The sequence below is a fragment of the Protobothrops mucrosquamatus genome, unplaced genomic scaffold, assembly GCF_001527695.2.
Source record: "Protobothrops mucrosquamatus isolate PMUCROS unplaced genomic scaffold, P.Mucros_1.0 scaffold827, whole genome shotgun sequence".
In the NCBI taxonomy this organism is placed as follows: Eukaryota; Metazoa; Chordata; class Lepidosauria; order Squamata; family Viperidae; genus Protobothrops; species Protobothrops mucrosquamatus.
In genome coordinates this window covers 603,975-621,187 of record NW_015387087.1, presented here as the reverse complement: position 1 = coordinate 621,187, position 17,213 = coordinate 603,975, and the positions used below count along the sequence as shown (strand labels likewise).

The 17,213-nt window shown below is 42.7% G+C and overlaps 1 protein-coding gene across 1 annotated transcript in view; it reads left to right on the top strand.

Annotated features, from left to right (window-relative positions):
* The window catches only part of VPS35 (VPS35 retromer complex component), an 18,129-nt gene extending 1,690 nt beyond the window's left edge, over positions 1-16,439 (top strand). The window contains exons 2-16 of the mRNA XM_015818956.2: positions 530-626; positions 993-1,116; positions 2,265-2,447; positions 2,986-3,199; positions 3,796-3,879; positions 4,397-4,506; positions 6,413-6,509; positions 7,499-7,647; positions 7,898-8,105; positions 8,811-8,966; positions 9,787-9,909; positions 10,855-11,034; positions 12,688-12,927; positions 13,560-13,703; positions 15,398-16,439. Of these exons, the coding sequence (XP_015674442.1) occupies positions 530-626; positions 993-1,116; positions 2,265-2,447; positions 2,986-3,199; positions 3,796-3,879; positions 4,397-4,506; positions 6,413-6,509; positions 7,499-7,647; positions 7,898-8,105; positions 8,811-8,966; positions 9,787-9,909; positions 10,855-11,034; positions 12,688-12,927; positions 13,560-13,703; positions 15,398-15,577 (2,289 nt within the window). The 3' untranslated portion in view covers positions 15,578-16,439. The remainder of the gene's footprint in view (positions 1-529; positions 627-992; positions 1,117-2,264; positions 2,448-2,985; positions 3,200-3,795; positions 3,880-4,396; positions 4,507-6,412; positions 6,510-7,498; positions 7,648-7,897; positions 8,106-8,810; positions 8,967-9,786; positions 9,910-10,854; positions 11,035-12,687; positions 12,928-13,559; positions 13,704-15,397) is intronic.
* Positions 16,440-17,213: the final 774 nt, after the last annotated feature.

The following is a 17,213-nucleotide window of genomic DNA, read 5'->3' as shown; positions in this document are numbered from 1 at the left end:
GACTTGAAATCTTTTTTTCTTTCACCTCGCAATAATTAACAGCAACCTGTTCATAGTTTTATAGTCTTGTGTGTATTTTTCTGAGCATAAGCTGCATTGAATGAAGAAGTGTTTTTCTTCTCAGCAAACAAACATTTAGCTGCCCCGTATAATTCATAAATATGCCAATTGTACAATTATTACTTCCAAAACTTTTAAAGTGTAAAATGTTCAATAATGCTGCTTATGTTTAAGTAAAAAAAAATTGGCTACAGCAAGAATCCAAACTATCCCTCCAAATTTGGGATAGAAATTTTTATAAATTCACAAAATAAAAGCATTTCCAGCATTGTTTTAATGACTTGAATATTTCTAGAGGTTTGCAGCTTTAGTAGCAATGATAATCCAGAATATCTTTTTCAGTTGCTCCTTAAAGGGCTATAATCCTGATCTCTGTGGTTTGTTTGGAAAATATATTGCTAATTGATAAAGAGAATATGGATATTGCATGACAAAAAATTACATATTGTTGTTGTTACTGTTTTGCTAGGACAAAAACAAGCTAATGGATGCCCTGAAACATGCCTCGAACATGCTCGGTGAGCTGAGGACTTCAATGTTGTCTCCAAAGAGTTATTATGAATTGTGTATCCTCTTGAAGTGGGCTGGCTATCTGGAGCTGCTTTAGCTGATAAATGATGCTTGTTAATGTCTGTCGATATCACCCTAGTTGTGGGAAAGATGTGATGGGAGCTTCGTGCATATGTGAAGACCAGCGACTTCTTTTGATCTGTGACTTGCTCATGTTTCTCCATTTGCAGCTTCTGCTTCTGATCCAAAACCCAGTTTTTGTCCAACCTGATTCTCGTGTTCTCCTATTAGGCTGGATGTTAGCTGCATTGTTTCCTTCGTGTCTCCTTTAGTTTCTAAGCGATTGGTTTCTCCTTGGGTATTGAATGAAAATGATCAAGGCTGTGTTGCAATAGTCTGTACTCCTTAACTGGAAGGAAAAGATATGGCGATCTCTGATGAGCTCCACTATCTGGAGGTTTACTTGACAGATGAGTTTGCTAAGGGGAGGAAGGTGGCTGATCTTTATGAACTGGTTCAGTATGCTGGAAACATCATCCCACGGCTGTAAGTCATTTAAGAGGTGGTCTTCTGGTCAGTTATTCAATTCTGGCACTGATGGTTGGCTTTGGGTTTTTTTGTGCCTTTGTGAATTGAACAGAATGCTTATAAATGTGTGTTCCTGTCCACTTCTTCCTATTGACATTAGCCCAACATTAGCCGGTTGCTGAACAACTGTACAAAGTTATGTTGCGCCTCTCCAGGAATACTTACAACCCAGTTCCAAAGTTAGGATTCCCCCACCCCCTTCAACTTTAGGGCCATTTTGCAGTGTCCCACAACTACATGATTATGTTTTATGGTGGTTTTGCAAAACTGGCCGATTGATTTGCTTGATAACCTCCACAAAAAAGGTTGTAAAATTGGGTTGGTCGCGTAGGTGACCCATTTTACAACTTTCACAACTTTTGACTGTGATGAGCAGACTCTAGTACAGCGTCAAGTCAAGGGCTCCCTGCATAGTACCTTGTAATCCTTGAATAAAAGAAGATAATATTGAAATCATCAATCAGTCTTTCAGTCTAAAAGATTACATTAAGCTGGGGTTTTGCTGTAACACATCAGCCCTCTTTATATCAGTGATTACAGTAGGAATGAAATATATTAGAAAAAATGTGAGAAAATAATTGTATATTTATTAATATATTTAATAATACACATGTGCCGCCTTCTGAGCAGATTCTAGATGGCTAATGCTTCATAAAGGGAAAATTGGAAGCAGGGGAGTGGAATGAGCCAGCGTTGTGAAATGGCCTCCTTTTGTAGATGAGACTGGCCTCCATTTTACAATTTTTTCAAAGACTTCTAAAATCTGAGCTATTTTGTGAAGCTTTTCCTTGATTTGATATTGCCATATTTTTTTATTTTCTGCTTTTATGATATTCTTGTTTTCCTTAATGTTGCACAATAGTTTTTTAATTCAGGACTGTTGGGTTTTTAGATTGCCTTGTGTATATTTTAACCTTATTGTTTATGTAAACTACCAAGAGCCTTCTTAGAATGGTGGTGAGATGACGATACTGTTAATAAAGTAAATAAGCAAATAAGAAAACTCTTAATCGAATGGAGTGTTGGAATGGAAATTAGCCGCCTGCTTTTACGCTAGCCTAATTGTGGGAAGCGAGTCTCGTAATACTGTCTCCCTTCTGTCTCAGCTATTTACTAATAACTGTTGGGGTGGTCTACGTGAAGTCTTTCCCTCAATCTCGGAAGGACATCTTAAAAGACTTGGTGGAAATGTGTCGTGGGGTCCAGCATCCTTTAAGAGGCCTGTTCCTCCGCAACTATCTTCTCCAGTGCACCCGGAACATTTTGCCTGATGATGGAGAGCAGACAGAGTAAGAACTTTGAAAGACTGAATGTGTTAATCTTTTCATCCGTGAGAAACACGTCTGTATTGGGTGATGGGTGGATAGGGCAAACTAGAGGCCCAGTTTGAAGGCATGGGACAAAGTCACCTGAAGAGAGAGGGATGTCTGCAAGAGAGATGGCTTTGGAATTGGAGCATTACAGGATATTTCAAATACAAACCATCTTTTAACTTGAAACATCCTGTTTTGAATTTGAAATGGCCGTCTGGAAATCTGTTGAGCTTGAAAGGCCGTACGGGTCTGGATGGGAAGGAACAGACTCAGACTCAACCCTTCCAAGACCGAGTGGCTGTGGCTGCCGGCGCCCCGGCATAGTCAGTTGGTTCCATCGCTGTCTATAGGGGGCGAATCCTTGGCCCCCTCAGAGAGGGCGCGCAATCTGGGAGTCCTCCTGGATCCACGGCTGACACTGGAAGATCATTTGTCNTGCTGTCCGTTGGTTCAAAGACATCCAATCTACATCCTTGAAATCCATATTGACATGACTCCCTTTGTTGGCCCACAGTGAAGAAATCACTGGAGACATCAGTGACTCCATGGACTTTGTGCTGTTGAACTTTGCTGAGATGAATAAGCTCTGGGTGCGAATGCAGCATCAAGGGCACAGTCGAGATCGGGAGAAGAGGGAGCGCGAGAGGCAGGAGCTGAGGATCCTGGTGGGAACCAACTTGGTCCGGCTCAGCCAGCTGGAAGGTGTCAATGTAGAGAGATACAAACAGGTGAGTTAACTTCTCTCTTCTCAATTTGTGCACCTTACTTTATTGCACCTGTTAGTTTAATTACTAAATTAATTTCTCAGTAATTGCATCTCAATTAGTTTTAGCTTATCACTCCTCTAGAAAAAGGCATGTTTAAGTGAGGAAGAAGTTCCAGAGTTTGGTATTATGTTAATGGCTGTAGAAAGCATGCAAATAGAGGTAGTCCTCAACTTAAAACAGTTCATTTAGTGACCGTTCAACGTTACAACATCACTGAAAGAAGCAACTTACGACCATTTTCACACTTACGACCTTTGTAGCATCCCTAGGATCATGCGATCAAAATTCAGATGCTTGGCAACTGGTTCATACTTATGACCGTTACTGTGTCCCAGGGTCATGGGATCACCTTTTGAGACCTTCAGAGAAGCAAAATCAATGGGGAAGCCAGATTCATTTAGCAACTGGGTTACTAACTAATCAACTGCAGTGATTCACTTAACTGTAGCAAGAAAGGTCATAAAACGGGGCAAAACTCACTTAAGAAATATCTCACTTAACAGCAATTTTGGGCTCAGTTGTGGTGTTAAGTCTCATTTTTTTTTCCTGTTTTCTAGATTGTCTTACCTGGCATATTGGAGCAAGTAGTAAACTGCCGGGATGCGCTAGCTCAAGAATACTTAATGGAATGCATCATACAGGTACATACCTTAAAGGAACGTTACTGACAGGTTGGTAAGGAGGATCCGATAGGCTGGAAAAGAAAGACAGTCATAACAAGACCACAGTGCCATTCTTGAGCTAGCAGAATCTGCATCAAGAATGGACATATTTGGCTTTTTTAGATCTAAATGAACTTCCCAAAACCTTTCTATATGGATTGTGTACAATAACATGGTCTATGGAGTATGATTTTTGATGCTTATATAAACGTTACGATGACTGGGCTACCATATTTTATGTAAGTTGGTTATTTGGTTTTAGAGACATGGAATCTGTTGGTTTAGGTTTAATTTTTATTATTTTAACCCTCCTGCAATCTCGACAGCTGGGGAAATACATAAATAACAAATAGGCAGAAATTGGCCAAGTTTATACAACTTGGTAAGTTGAAATAGAGAAAGCATCATGGTTTAGCATAATGATCAAATGTCTGTTTACTAAACAACCTAGAATAATAATTGACCAGTTGTTCCATCCTGTCCTCCCACGTCTTAGGTTTTCCCAGATGAATTTCACCTCCAGACTTTGAATCCTTTCCTTCGGGCGTGTGCAGAATTACACCAAAATGTGAATGTCAAAAATATTATAATTGCATTAATTGATAGGTACGTAATGAAGCAAACATTATAAACTCTGTGTTGGAGCAAAGGAGAGGGGGACTCTTTGGGCCTCATCCAGAAGGCTTAGAATAGTTAAATATGATATTTTTGTGTATGCAGGGAGACATTTTTCAATGCAACCATTTGTATATATTCCTGTTTAGTACATGATTAGGTAGAAGTTAAGGCAGATTTATAAAAAAAAGACACATTTTAATTTGGGTGGGAAAACTGAAAAAAATAGAGGTTAAACAGAAGAAGTGATAGTGTTAATAGGTGTACAGTATATAGAAGGAAAAGATGTATTAGTAAATACAAAATGTAAATTTGAAAAGTGTTACATCCTGAAGTGTCCCATGCTTGAAACACAAACCCCAAAACTACTTTTGACCAGTTTCAAATTCAGTATGTTTTATATTACCTTATTGCAAAGAAGCAAAAGATGCATTTTGGGGGGGGGGGAGGGGAATTGAGAATTTGAAATTGGAAGCAGCTAATTGCCCCAAAAATGAACAGACAAGGATATTCTCAAGGATGCAGGCTGTGATCCATGAGGATTAGTAACACGATTAAGGTAGATACGTGGAGCTTTGGTGTGAAATACAAAGGCTTGATTTGACACTGATTTGTATTGGATTCCAACTAAGTCCTTTCCTATAGATTTTTAGGCACAGCTCTCTCGTCATATTTCTGGAACTGTATGAACTCTATCTCCATCATTTTCTTTCCTCCCACCTTCCTTGTGATACTGTTTTTCTTTTCAAAGAGCAATTTATGCCGGCATATGTTTGGAAAACTACAATATTTGCATATACTTGGTATATGCATGTTTATAAATGTACATTTTAGAATAAACATTTGTAGAAGCTAGTTGTTTGCTGTCTGTATGAGAGATGTATGCAAATCAGCTTTCTGGAGTGAGCTTAAAGTCCTGTTTTTTTGTTGTTGTTTGTTTGCAGGGAGCATTGAATAGAAGATTTATCTGAAATGTAGTTTTAGGTAGTCTTCAAGGCTTGTTATATGGAGCAAGCCATGTTTTTTTATCCTTTTCCCCACCGTGGGTGCTAATAGGGTTTTCCCCTTTGTGCAACTATTTTATACTATGGTCAGACCGATTATTGTGGGCGTGCAAATTGGCTGTGATTCGCTTCATCATCTTGGACTGTGAAATCACTTCAGAGATGTGTCCAAAAGCTTTTCTGAATTGCCCTTTTGATTCAAAGGGCATTTGATGATTTGATCCAAACTGTCATTTGCAAAGGATTTGATTCGGGAGATTCAGTCAAATTGTCTTCAAACAGAATCCTTGAATTATAAATTTGTCCAACTCTTTTGATGATTAGGACCCCCCCCCCTCCTCCTCTCTCCCACCCAACTCATGCTTATTTCTTATCTGGTGGTATCCATCTGCTGGTGAAAAGCTGTTCCATCTGTTTGTGATTTCCAGAAAAATAATCCTTACTAATTTGACTTTCCTAATTGCTTTCCCAGCTTTTGGAAGAGATTTGGGAGCAGATATTTTGGGTAGGGAGTGGTAAGGAGAAGGTGGAATTAGCAGTCATGTTAATGGAAGCCAATTTGGATCAAAGGATCATTTATCAGAGGATGGTAGCCTTCATATGATTACTCTGTCTGGCTTCTTGGGTATACTCTGACTGTTGCTAAGGGCTGTGAGGGTGTGATCTGATGAAGTGTGTTTAACCAGGGAGGGATTTCATGCATGCCAACCTGAATTCCATGATGGGAGAAGATCAGGGTATAGATGGGTAAGGAGATTGGGGACACGTGCCCCGTTTCTCCAAGAGAAATCAAATGCTACAACTGCAGACACGTTGATTTGGACCGGCTTCAGCATAATTGCCCGTTAGACATGTCTGCAAGCTGCATTTCATAAATCTTGTTCTGTCTTTAGACTCGCCCTCTTTGCCCACCGAGAGGATGGACCAGGGATCCCAGCAGACATTAAACTCTTCGACATTTTCTCCCAGCAGGTGGCTACAGTCATACAGGTAACTGCAAAATGATTGGAATTTCCTCTAGTATTGCTAAAAATAAACATGCTTGCTGGGTTTGACTTAATATCCTTGAATCTGATCACCAACCAATTCAAGACAAAAACTATTGTTTAATTATCTGTTAGAGCCCATGGAAAGTAATGCAAAACGCTGGCATAGAATGCCAAAAAATGAAAAAAAACTTATTTTGCCTTAATCTCTAGACAAATGGGGAAGTATAGGCTGTAACAGTTTGCTTCATTTTTTTTTCAGTGCAGAAATGCAGGGTATTAAAAGGGACATATCTTAGTGGTGAAAGTCTTTAACTATACTGGTTACTTAGTGTATTGAATACTTTCTCTTGGTGCTTTTTCTAGTTCTGGCGTATAAATTTAAAGAAAGACCAAGGTGATTTGATTGTCTTAAGAATCTGTTAGAGAGGCACATATATATTCAATTTTTGCTGCAAATTTGTATGCTGACAAAGAGCTGCATTCAGAAACTGCTTATTATTTTCATCACTTCTGCAATCAAGAGGTTCTCAAAAACTAGAAAAATTTCAAGTTGCCTGGGATTTGAATTTTAATTGAGTATATCTTCTTTGGCAAAATTTGTGTGCTGCTAAAGCCTTGACCCGTTAGAACATAGAAAATTAGCTTATCTCAGTACTGTGAGCGTTGCAGATTGGCAATTTCAGGATTTTAGGCTAGAGTTTTTCCCAGTCACGCCTGTAAATGTTAAGGTTTGAACGTGAGATGTTTTGTATGCAAAGAAAACATTTTCCTCCACTGTAAAATAAGAGCAAAGTTAAATCTCCTAGAAACCCAGTCTAGCTAAACTTAAGTGCTTCTTTGACTGGTTCAGGTCTGGATGAGTGACTACTTGAGTTTGGTCATGGATATAAAAATCAAACTGTGATGTTAATAGATAGAAATATCCTTTCTGTTACCTCTAACGGCCAAATATGCTTCTTTTGACTCCATTGTGGACCATCCAAACTTCAGTCTAGACAAGATATGCCGTCCGAGGATGTAGTGTCATTACAAGTCTCGCTCATTAACTTGGCGATGAAGTGTTACCCAGATCGCGTTGACTATGTGGACAAAGTATTGGAGACAACCGTGGAGATTTTCAACAAGCTTAACCTGGAGCAGTAAGTTGATGCAAATTTCTTGGCCTTGTGCAAAATCTCTCCTGGATGGAGAAACAAAATAAATTCCTGTGCCATCTGACGCTTCAAATGAAGTGCCTTTACCTGGTCTGTGACAGAATTGAGGGGCCTGGCTTTTGATTGTGATAGAGATTAATTTCTGCCAGTTCTGTCTTGTCTAAAGACTTTCCCTGTAAATTAAGAAGCGAAAGCACTGGAGACCCTCACTGACCACCCACTCTTGTCCTTTCAGCATTGCAACCAGCAGCGCTGTTTCAAAGGAACTAATGAGACTCTTGAAGATCCCTGTTGATACCTACAACAACGCCCTCACTGTCCTGAAACTGAAGCATTTCCACCCTTTGTTTGAGTACTTCGACTATGAGTCCAGAAAGAGCATGAGTTGCTATGTGCTTAGCAACGTGCTGGATTATAACACAGAAATCATCTCCCAAGACCAGGTAGGGAAATCCCAGGAACGAGTGCTCATTTGTAGTATTAAGTGGAACGGAAAAGGGGGAAGGTGGTTGCGCTTGGGCAGTTCCTCTTCTTGAAGGAACCTAGAAAGGAAGGCAATAGCGCCCTGAAAAACAAGCAGCAATAAAACAAATTAGCAATAGCACTTAAGACTTGTATACCGCTTCACAGTGCTTTACAGCCCTCTCTACACCGTTTACGGAGTCAGCCTATTGCCCCAACAATCTGGGTCCTCATTTTACCAACCTCGGAAGGATGGAAGCCCGAGTCGATGTTGAGCTCCGTCAGGATCGAACTCCTGGCAGTGGGCAGAATTTGCCTGCAATGCTGCATTCTAACCACAGTCCTTACAAATTGCTATAAAACAACCGTTCAAAACAGAGTTCATTGAAATAGGCTTGACGTTGTTCTGACCCCCTAAAAATTGCCTTTCCAAGCCTGTTGCCCAGAATTCATTGCAGCTGAAATCTCTGGAGTGGTGGGCATGATTGGAAATTATTTTCCCTTCTGCAAGGGGCTCCATGTGCAGAGAGCTCCCTTCACTGTATCCTTTGAGCTCCATCTTGTGCTGATCCAGCAGGGAGGAAACCAAATGGGTAAATGCAGTCCCACTAGCAGTTCCAAGCCAAGCTGGCCTTCTTTTTTCTCTGGGAGCCGTCCTTGACCCGAATGTGGTTTGCCATTTCTAGGTAGATGCCATCATGAACCTGGTATCGACGCTAATTCAGGACCAGCCAGACCAGCCGGCCGAAGATCCAGACCCTGAAGACATGGCTGACGAACAGGGTCTTGTAGGCAGGTTTATCCACCTGCTTCGTTCAGATGACCCCAATCAGCAGTATCTGGTAGGGCAGCCTTCCGAGGCACTTGGGTCTTCCTTCCATAACAGAACCATCACCCTTCCCTTTCCTTTGAGGTAGCCAGAACAAAATTCAGTACATTAGAATTATTTGTTGTTTGGTTGTCCCAGCTTTCTATAGGGCAGTGATGGCGAACCTTTTAGAGACCAAGTGCCCAAAACCCAGACCTGCCCCACCCCCCGCCCACCCCGCTCCGTTCCCGTGCCCACCCACAGGGCCACCCACCGCCACCACGGCCTGCTGCAGATCACCCAGGTGGCCCAGCAGCACCATGGAAGCCCCCCTCCGCCCGCGCCCCGCAGCATCAATTGCACACAACGGGGTGTGATGGTGGAGTCTTGTCCCCGCTGCCCAGCTGCCATGTCCTTGGCTGTGCTGCTCTGCACGGGCCACGCTCGGGGGCGACTCTCCGGGGGGGGGCTGCTAGTGAGGAGAGGGGAGAGGCGGGGCTGGAGCAACGGTGCGGGGTGCCCACAGAGAGGGCTCTGAGTGCCGCCTCTGGCACGCGTGCCATAGGTTCGCCACCACTGCTATAGGGACTCTAGGCAGATTCTAGGCAGGCCTTCTCTCTCTCCCTCCCTCCCTCCCCCTCTCTCTCCCCCCCTCCCTCCCTCCCCCTCTCTCTCCTTCTCTCACTCTCACTCCCTATTTTATTGGCTGCCCATCTTACCTTGGGGGAACTCTTGGCTAATTTGGTCCACAGTTATTGTGACCATGCTGGTTTATGAGTTAGGCTGTTTCTTTGTGATATGTCTCTCGTGATATTCAGAGCCTGTTTCAACACGGGAACCGTTGCCTATTTTAGATTTTAAACACAGCGCGGAAACACTTTGGGGCCGGTGGGAACCAGCGCATCCGCTTCACGTTGCCGCCGTTGGTGTTTGCTGCCTATCAGCTTGCATTTCGCTATAAGGAGAACGCGAAGGCGGTGAGTGGATCTGCATGTGGTGTGTTTTACTTCGCGGGCTGCTTAAGCTAAAAGGGACCGACTGGAAAATTGCAGAATACAGATAGGCCTCGACGTACGAGCACAGTTGAGCCCAACATTTCTGTTGCTAACTGAGACGTTTGTTAAGTGAGTTTTCCCCCACTTTACGACCTTTCTTGCCAGAGTTGTTAAGGGAATCACTGCAGTTGATAAGTTAGTTAATCCGGTTAAGTGAATCTGGCTTCCCCATTTGACTTTGCTTGTCAGAAGGTCGCAAAAGGGGATCACGTGACCCCAGGACACTGCAACCGTCATAAGTAGGAGTCAGTGGCCAAGAGTCTGAATTTTAAGGACGTGGCCCTGGGGATGCTGCAATGGTTTGTAAGTGTGAAAAATGGTCCTAAGTCACTTTTTTCAGGGCCTCTGTAACTTTGAATGGTCACTGGATGAACTGTTGTAAGTCGAGGACTACCTGTAAAAACAAAGAAATGGCAAATTGTACGAGTCTGGGACTGTTAGAAAGTTTTGACCAGTGAAAGGGGATAAATTAAATCCCTGTCCCTCCCTAAATTTGGTGCAGTATGGAATAAATTGGGTGAAAGTCAACTCTTAAGCCATTGTTTGCCAATCTTGTCAACTTTAACATATGTGGACTCCCAACTTCCAGAATTCTGGGAGTTGAAGTCCACCCATCTTAAAGTTACCAGGGTTGGCAAACGCTGCTCTAAGCTTTACTCGGATCAGACCGAACTGGATAGTCTGAAATCTTAAAACTGTACATTGGGGAAAAAAGAGATTATTTGTTTTGTGTGGTGCTCGCCCCCATTTCTTTAGGCTGCAGATCTGGATAGAATTTGATAACAGAGTTTTAAATAGAAGAATGTAAATTTTGTTCTTTCCCGTCTGATTTCTTCCTGCTTTGCTTTCTTTTTTTCCCCCTTCAAGGATGACAAGTGGGAAAAGAAATGCCAGAAGATCTTCACTTTTGCTCACCAGACCATCAGCGCCTTGATCAAAGCCGAGTTGGCGGAACTTCCCCTCCGCCTCTTCCTTCAGGGAGCGTTAGCCGCGGGAGAAATTGGCTTTGAAAACCACGAGACAGTGGCCTATGAGTTCATGTCTCAGGTGAAGTCGAGAAGATCTTTTTCCTTTTTTTTTTTTTTGAGGCACCCTCCCCTCCTTTCTTTTTCCTTGGTATCTTTCTGAATGCCGTCGCGAGAATGACAATAATAATAATAATAATAATAATTTAATTTGTACCCCGCCCTTCTCCTCACCGGACTCAGGGCGGCTAACAGCCTTATAAAACCACAATACAATAAATATCTATATTAAAACCAAATTAAAAGGAAATATTTGAAAAGGCCAATCATTAAAATTACCCTTAAAATTACCCTTAAAAACCCCACTAAAATTCCCTAGGCCAGACCCGCTTGTTGAAAAAGCCATGTCTTTAGGGCGCGGCGGAAGGAGGGGAGATCCGGGATCACCCGGATCTCTGGGGGTAGTTCGTTCCAGAGGGTGGGGGCTCCCACCGAGAAGGCCCTGTCTGGCTGACGGCACCCTGAGGAGACCCACTCTGTGGGAGCGTACCGGCCGATGGGAGGTAACCTGCGACAAAAACACAAACATTACAACCGTGTAAGATAAAGGTATTACTAGAATAACTTAAAATCAGTATTCAAGCTATTTAAAAAAAAAGCATTTCTGAAAGCAGAGGACATGAGCGACAGTTATAATTTCATAGCGAGTGTATTTCCAACTTGGAAACTTTTCTGCTACGATAAAGAAGAGGTTAAACGTGTGAGACAAAATCTAGGTCTATGTTTTACTGATTGCCCAAGCCCTGAATGTCATTGGCTTGATTGTGGTTTGGCCTGTTGTGTGAAACTAGCCAGTATGCTTTGTATCCTGTGGTTCACAGTGTATACAGGCAGTCCTCACTTAATCACCATCACTGGGACGAGCAACTCCGTCACTAAGCAGTGTGCTTGTTAAAACAACACGTGACCACAATTTGTGATTTTACTGCCCCGCTTCTCCATTAACTCTGCTTGTCAGAAGTCAGCTGTGAAGTGAGCAAATGGTGATCACGTGACCGTGGGATGCTGCAGTGGTTGTAAGTGCGAGGACTGGTCATAAAGTTACTTTTGCAGCATTGTCCTAACTTTCAAACGGATGCTAAACAGGGCAGTGGCCACCAGGAGAAACCTGTGAATGTGGTTGATAACTAATTTTTCCAGCAACTTCTGGCAAAGCAAACCATAACCTAAACATTTGGTGCCCACATCCCACAAAAAACTGACATGAGTCTCTACAGTGTTTACACGGAGAACCTTTAATTCAGGTGGCGAGGATCAAGCGTGACACGGTCTGCGTGCAGGATGTTATCAGCTCGTGATCTCTGTTTCCTGTTTTATTTGGGGAGGAAGAATTCAAATAGCAAGTAGAAAAGTCACCTAGGCCTAATTGTTTCTCAGTGTACTTCTCTCAAGTAGCCCTAGTTGGTTGGGAATGGTGATCTTTAGCAATTCTGTATCTTGTGGAAAGTGCTTAACCTGATCCACTGGTTGCTGAAATACTTGTTTGTTAACTTTTCAAAATTTGCTGAGAAAAGCAAATAAGAATATAGTGCATAACGCTTCTCCTTCTCTCTCTCTCTCTGTCTCTCTTTGTCTCTGTCTCTGTTTGTCTCTGCCTCTCTCTCTCTCTCTCTCTCTCTCTCTCTCTCTCTCTCTCTCTCCTATTTCCTCTGCCCATATTTCTTGTCTGAATCAGGCATTTTCTCTCTATGAAGATGAAATCAGTGATTCAAAAGCCCAGCTGGCTGCAATCACGCTGATAATTGGGACGTTTGAACGGATGAAGTGCTTTGGCGAGGAGAACCACGAGCCCTTGAGAACTCAGTGCGCGTTGGCAGCGTCAAAATTGCTGAAGAAGCCAGATCAGTGCCGAGCCGTGAGCACCTGCGCCCATCTCTTCTGGTCTGGCCGGAACACAGACAAGAATGGGGAAGAGGTAAGGCCAGCCCAAGACTTGGGAAAGGGTCCTCTATAATGAGCTGGGAGAATAACAGAGACGGCAGGCAGCAGCTGCAGCCCAGACAAAAGATAAGAACTAGTCCACAGAAGGAATTGGGGTGGAGAGAGCATCCCAGGAGGGACCCCTCCCTAGTTCTTTGGAAAGTAAATTCAGGGGAGGGGAAGTGCTTTCAGCCTTGAAACATTCTGCTGCTGTAGTCTCAGAATAAAGGTAGAATTTGGTTCTTGGTTTTGATTTCCTGGCCTGGACTACTTTGGAGGGGATGCTGGCTGGGGAATTCCAGGACTTGAAGTCCACATGTCTTAATGTTGCCAGATTTGGAAAACACCGTATGATGGGATTAATGTCTGGGTTAAGGAGAAATTCAGCCTTGGCATATATTGGCAGGGCTCTGGAAGGAATACAGATGCAGAATCAACCGGCATCGGTGTATCAGAGGTGCACATACAACTGCGTTTCCTTTGGAATTTTTGTGAATTCCTTCATCCTTCCTAAACCAGCTAAATAAATACGTTAGGCGTGCGATTTGCATCTGTGGAAAATCATTGTATAAATGTGTTGACGTGGGGAGTTCTGATCCCTTCTTTTTTCCCGGTCTTGTTGCTTAGCTCCATGGAGGTAAGAGGGTCATGGAATGCTTGAAAAAGGCGCTGAAGATAGCCAACCAATGCATGGATCCCTCTCTGCAAGTTCAGCTCTTCATAGAAATTTTAAACAGATATATCTACTTTTACGAAAAGGAGAACGAGGCGGTAAGGAGCAGCACTTTTGTGTTTTGTGCAGATGTGCAAAATCTACACCCCAATCACCCTCAATAGTTTTACAAGAATCTCTTCAAAGTTTCCATCAGAATAGAAACTTTAACGAGACCAAAAAAAGAAGGGAAGTTCTTCTCCCCCTCCGTCCAACAACAAAAGGAGGCAATCTTTTGACTTAACATTAAAATTACAGGCAGTCCTCGACCTTACAACAGTTCATTTAGTGACCGTTCAAAATGACAACAGCACTGAAAAAAGTGACTTAGGACCGTTTTTCACGCTTAACAACCGTTGTAGCATTCCCACGGTCACATGAGCAAAATTCGGATGCTTGGCAACTGACTCGTATTTATGATGGCTACCCTGTCTTGGGGTCATGCAATCTTCTGAGAAGCAGTCAGTGGGGGAGTTACTAACTTAACTGGAGTGATTCACTTAACAAATATGGCATGAAATGTAAAATGGGGCAAAACTCACTTAACAAACGTCTCAATTAACAACAAAAATTTTTGGGCTCAATTATGGTTGTAAGTTGAGGACTACCTGTAATTAAATCTCTAATTATCTCTTACAATGTAAGGGTGCTCGGCAGATGATAAATTCAGATTTGGAGTTTCCTTTAGCACTACCCCTTCTTTGTCTGAAGCCCAGCTGTTATCAACAGCGCAGCCTTGTCTGACAGAGGTCAGACTACATGTTACACTTAGTCTATGGTCCTTTATTTCTCTGCAGACCGCTGGGAAGTAGCAGGGAGGGATGGTGGCCATCTCATTTCCCAACAGCTTTTCTACCACAGGAGTGCTCTGAATACGCAGTGCATATGTGAAGTTGAAAAAGGAGAGTTTTTTGGGTTAGCGAATTAGAGATTTGAGATTAAGTGATGGACCATCATTATGACCTCAGGTGCATTATTTTATTGAATCTTCATAACCATCTTGAGGTCTTCTCTCCTCAATTAAATTGCTAAAATCTGCTATCAGATTGACCGTTGGGTGAGTGGGCACTGAAAAATTCTGCCAACCTCTAGTTTCAAGGGTTGCAGTCCTATATTTAGTTGTGACCGTATGAAGAGCAACAAAGATGATTAGGGGACTGGAGGCTAAAACATATAAGGAACGGAAATTGCTGGAAATGGGTATGTCTAGTTTAACGAAGAGAAGAACGAGGGGGGACAGGATAGCAGTCTTCCAGTATCTCAGGGGCTACCACAAAGAAGAGGGAGCCAAGCTATTCTCCAAAGCACCTGAAGGCAGGACAAGAAGCAACGGATGGAAACTCATCAAGGAGAGAAGCAACCTAGAACTAAGGAGAAACTTCCTGACAGTTAGAACAATTAACCAGTGGAACAACCTGCCTCCAGAAGCGGTGAATGCTCCATCACTGGAGGTTTTCAAGAAGAGACTGGACAGCCATTTGTCTGAAATGGTATAGGGTTTCCTGCCTGAGCAGGGGATTGGACTAGATGACCTCCAAGGTCCCTTCCAACTTTATCATTATTATTATTAATATTTGCCTCTTTTTTTCAGTTGTCGCTCAGCAACAACTCCCAGCAGTCCCTTGTCAGTGTGAACAAGAAATGAAGGATGCTGGGAGACGTTGTTCGCCAACATCAGGCTGGTCTTGCAGCGGACCAGATCATGCAGTGTGTAAACCCCGTCTGTTTGACACCCCTCTCTTTTTCAATATAGGTGACAGTTCAGGTGTTGAATCAGCTCATTCAAAAAATCCGGGAAGACCTTCCGAATCTCGAATCGACCGAGGAGACAGAACAGATCAACAAACATTTTCAGAACACACTGGAGCATTTGCGCTTGAGGAGGGAATCCCCCGAATCCGAGGGGCCAATCTATGAAGGGCTGGTCATTTAAACAAAAGACAACCCCACCCACTCACTCCCGTTCTGTAGGCCCTTGTCCTCTGTCTTTCCATGTACAACACACACACACGCACACGGCATTTTGTTGTTCTCATCCTTCTTCTTGTATTAGAGATCATAGACTTTTGTGCCTTTGGGGAGTGCCAAGATAGGCTTTCGGTTCACACTTTCTTGTGTGAATGTGCAAATGTGTTCCAGGCTGCTTCTTCCAAGCATTTGGGATTTAAATATTCCTGTCAGAATTCCCAAGATGTGGACTAGCAGGCCAATAGAAAATTAGCATGACTGAATCCATTCTTCTAAAATTCCACGTGGTGTGTACCTCTCGCCCCCCCCTTCCCCGCCTCCCTCGTGTTCTGATTTTTCTCTCTTCTGTCCTCACATCTTCGCCCAAAAGCCATATAATCTCTAATCCACCTTTCCATTTGCAAGTGTTAACTAAGGCTGTGGACTATTTTTTTAAAATAACATTGTTTCATTTTCTTGTCTGCCAGATTCCACTTTCTCCTTTTTTTTTCATATTTGTCAGAGTTCTGTCAGATTTCCCCCCCATTCCCCCCAACCCCCAGAATATCTTCATGCATGTATTTGGAGTTATAAAGCACCGTTCTTTTTAAAAAAAGGAAAGAAATTAAACCAAGAAAGTTATATTTTGCATATGGGGAGTCAGTGACATACAGTGAGGGTTCAGTATAGCGCACAGGGCATATTTATCGAGATAATAGTAAGAAAATTCAAAACAAATGGTGGTCTATAGAGTATATAACCTTCAGTACTGTCAAATTAGGGGGAAACGCAATCTGTATCCTTAATTTGTGCCAGTATAACAATAAAGTTGCTATTAATGGGTATGGCCTCCACTCTCTCCAGTTGCATTTAATAATAGTACTAGCTCTTTTTAAAAGGACACTGCAATTGATGACTGTATTAAGAGTGCTGGCATAGCAACCGTGGCTGATGTCACATGTGTGAAGCTATGCCTTCAATAAGTTACAGCTTGGTGTGTTGACTTGAAATTGCCTGATGAAATCCATCTTACTTTTTGACCCAGCTTTTGCAGCAGATTTGCTTATGAATAGGGCGGTGCGGTAGCAGTTAAGACACTGGGCTTGTAGGCTGGAAAGCCGGCAGCCCAGGTTCAAGATTCAAGCTCCAGGCAACTGCGCGAGTTCCCATCCTCGCCTCAGCTCCTGCCAGCCTAGCAGTTGGAAAGCGTGCAAATGTGAGTCGATAAATAGGTAGCACTTTAGTGGGAAGGTAACAGCGTTCCGTGATGTCATGCTGGCGGAAATGTCTTTGGACAGTGCTGGCTCAGTGGCCTTGAAATGGAGATGAGCTTTGACTTTTAACTTTTGCTTATGAGTGGCATTTTGCCAAGTTGGAATAATTCCTTAGAACTGTGAGTAATCCTTGGGAAAGCACCACTGCACATGAGCAAGGTCCACCCACAAACTAGAGCATCTAGTGGGAGATGCTCCATTGCACTGTGTTTTCTGCACTATGAAGTGGACAAGTAATTCTTAAAAAAAAATAAAAATCCACATCAGTACAAAAACCCTTACATGCAAAAAGAAACTGCCTTTGTTTTAAATTTGCAGTTACTTCAAAACAAGTGTACAATGTCCCCT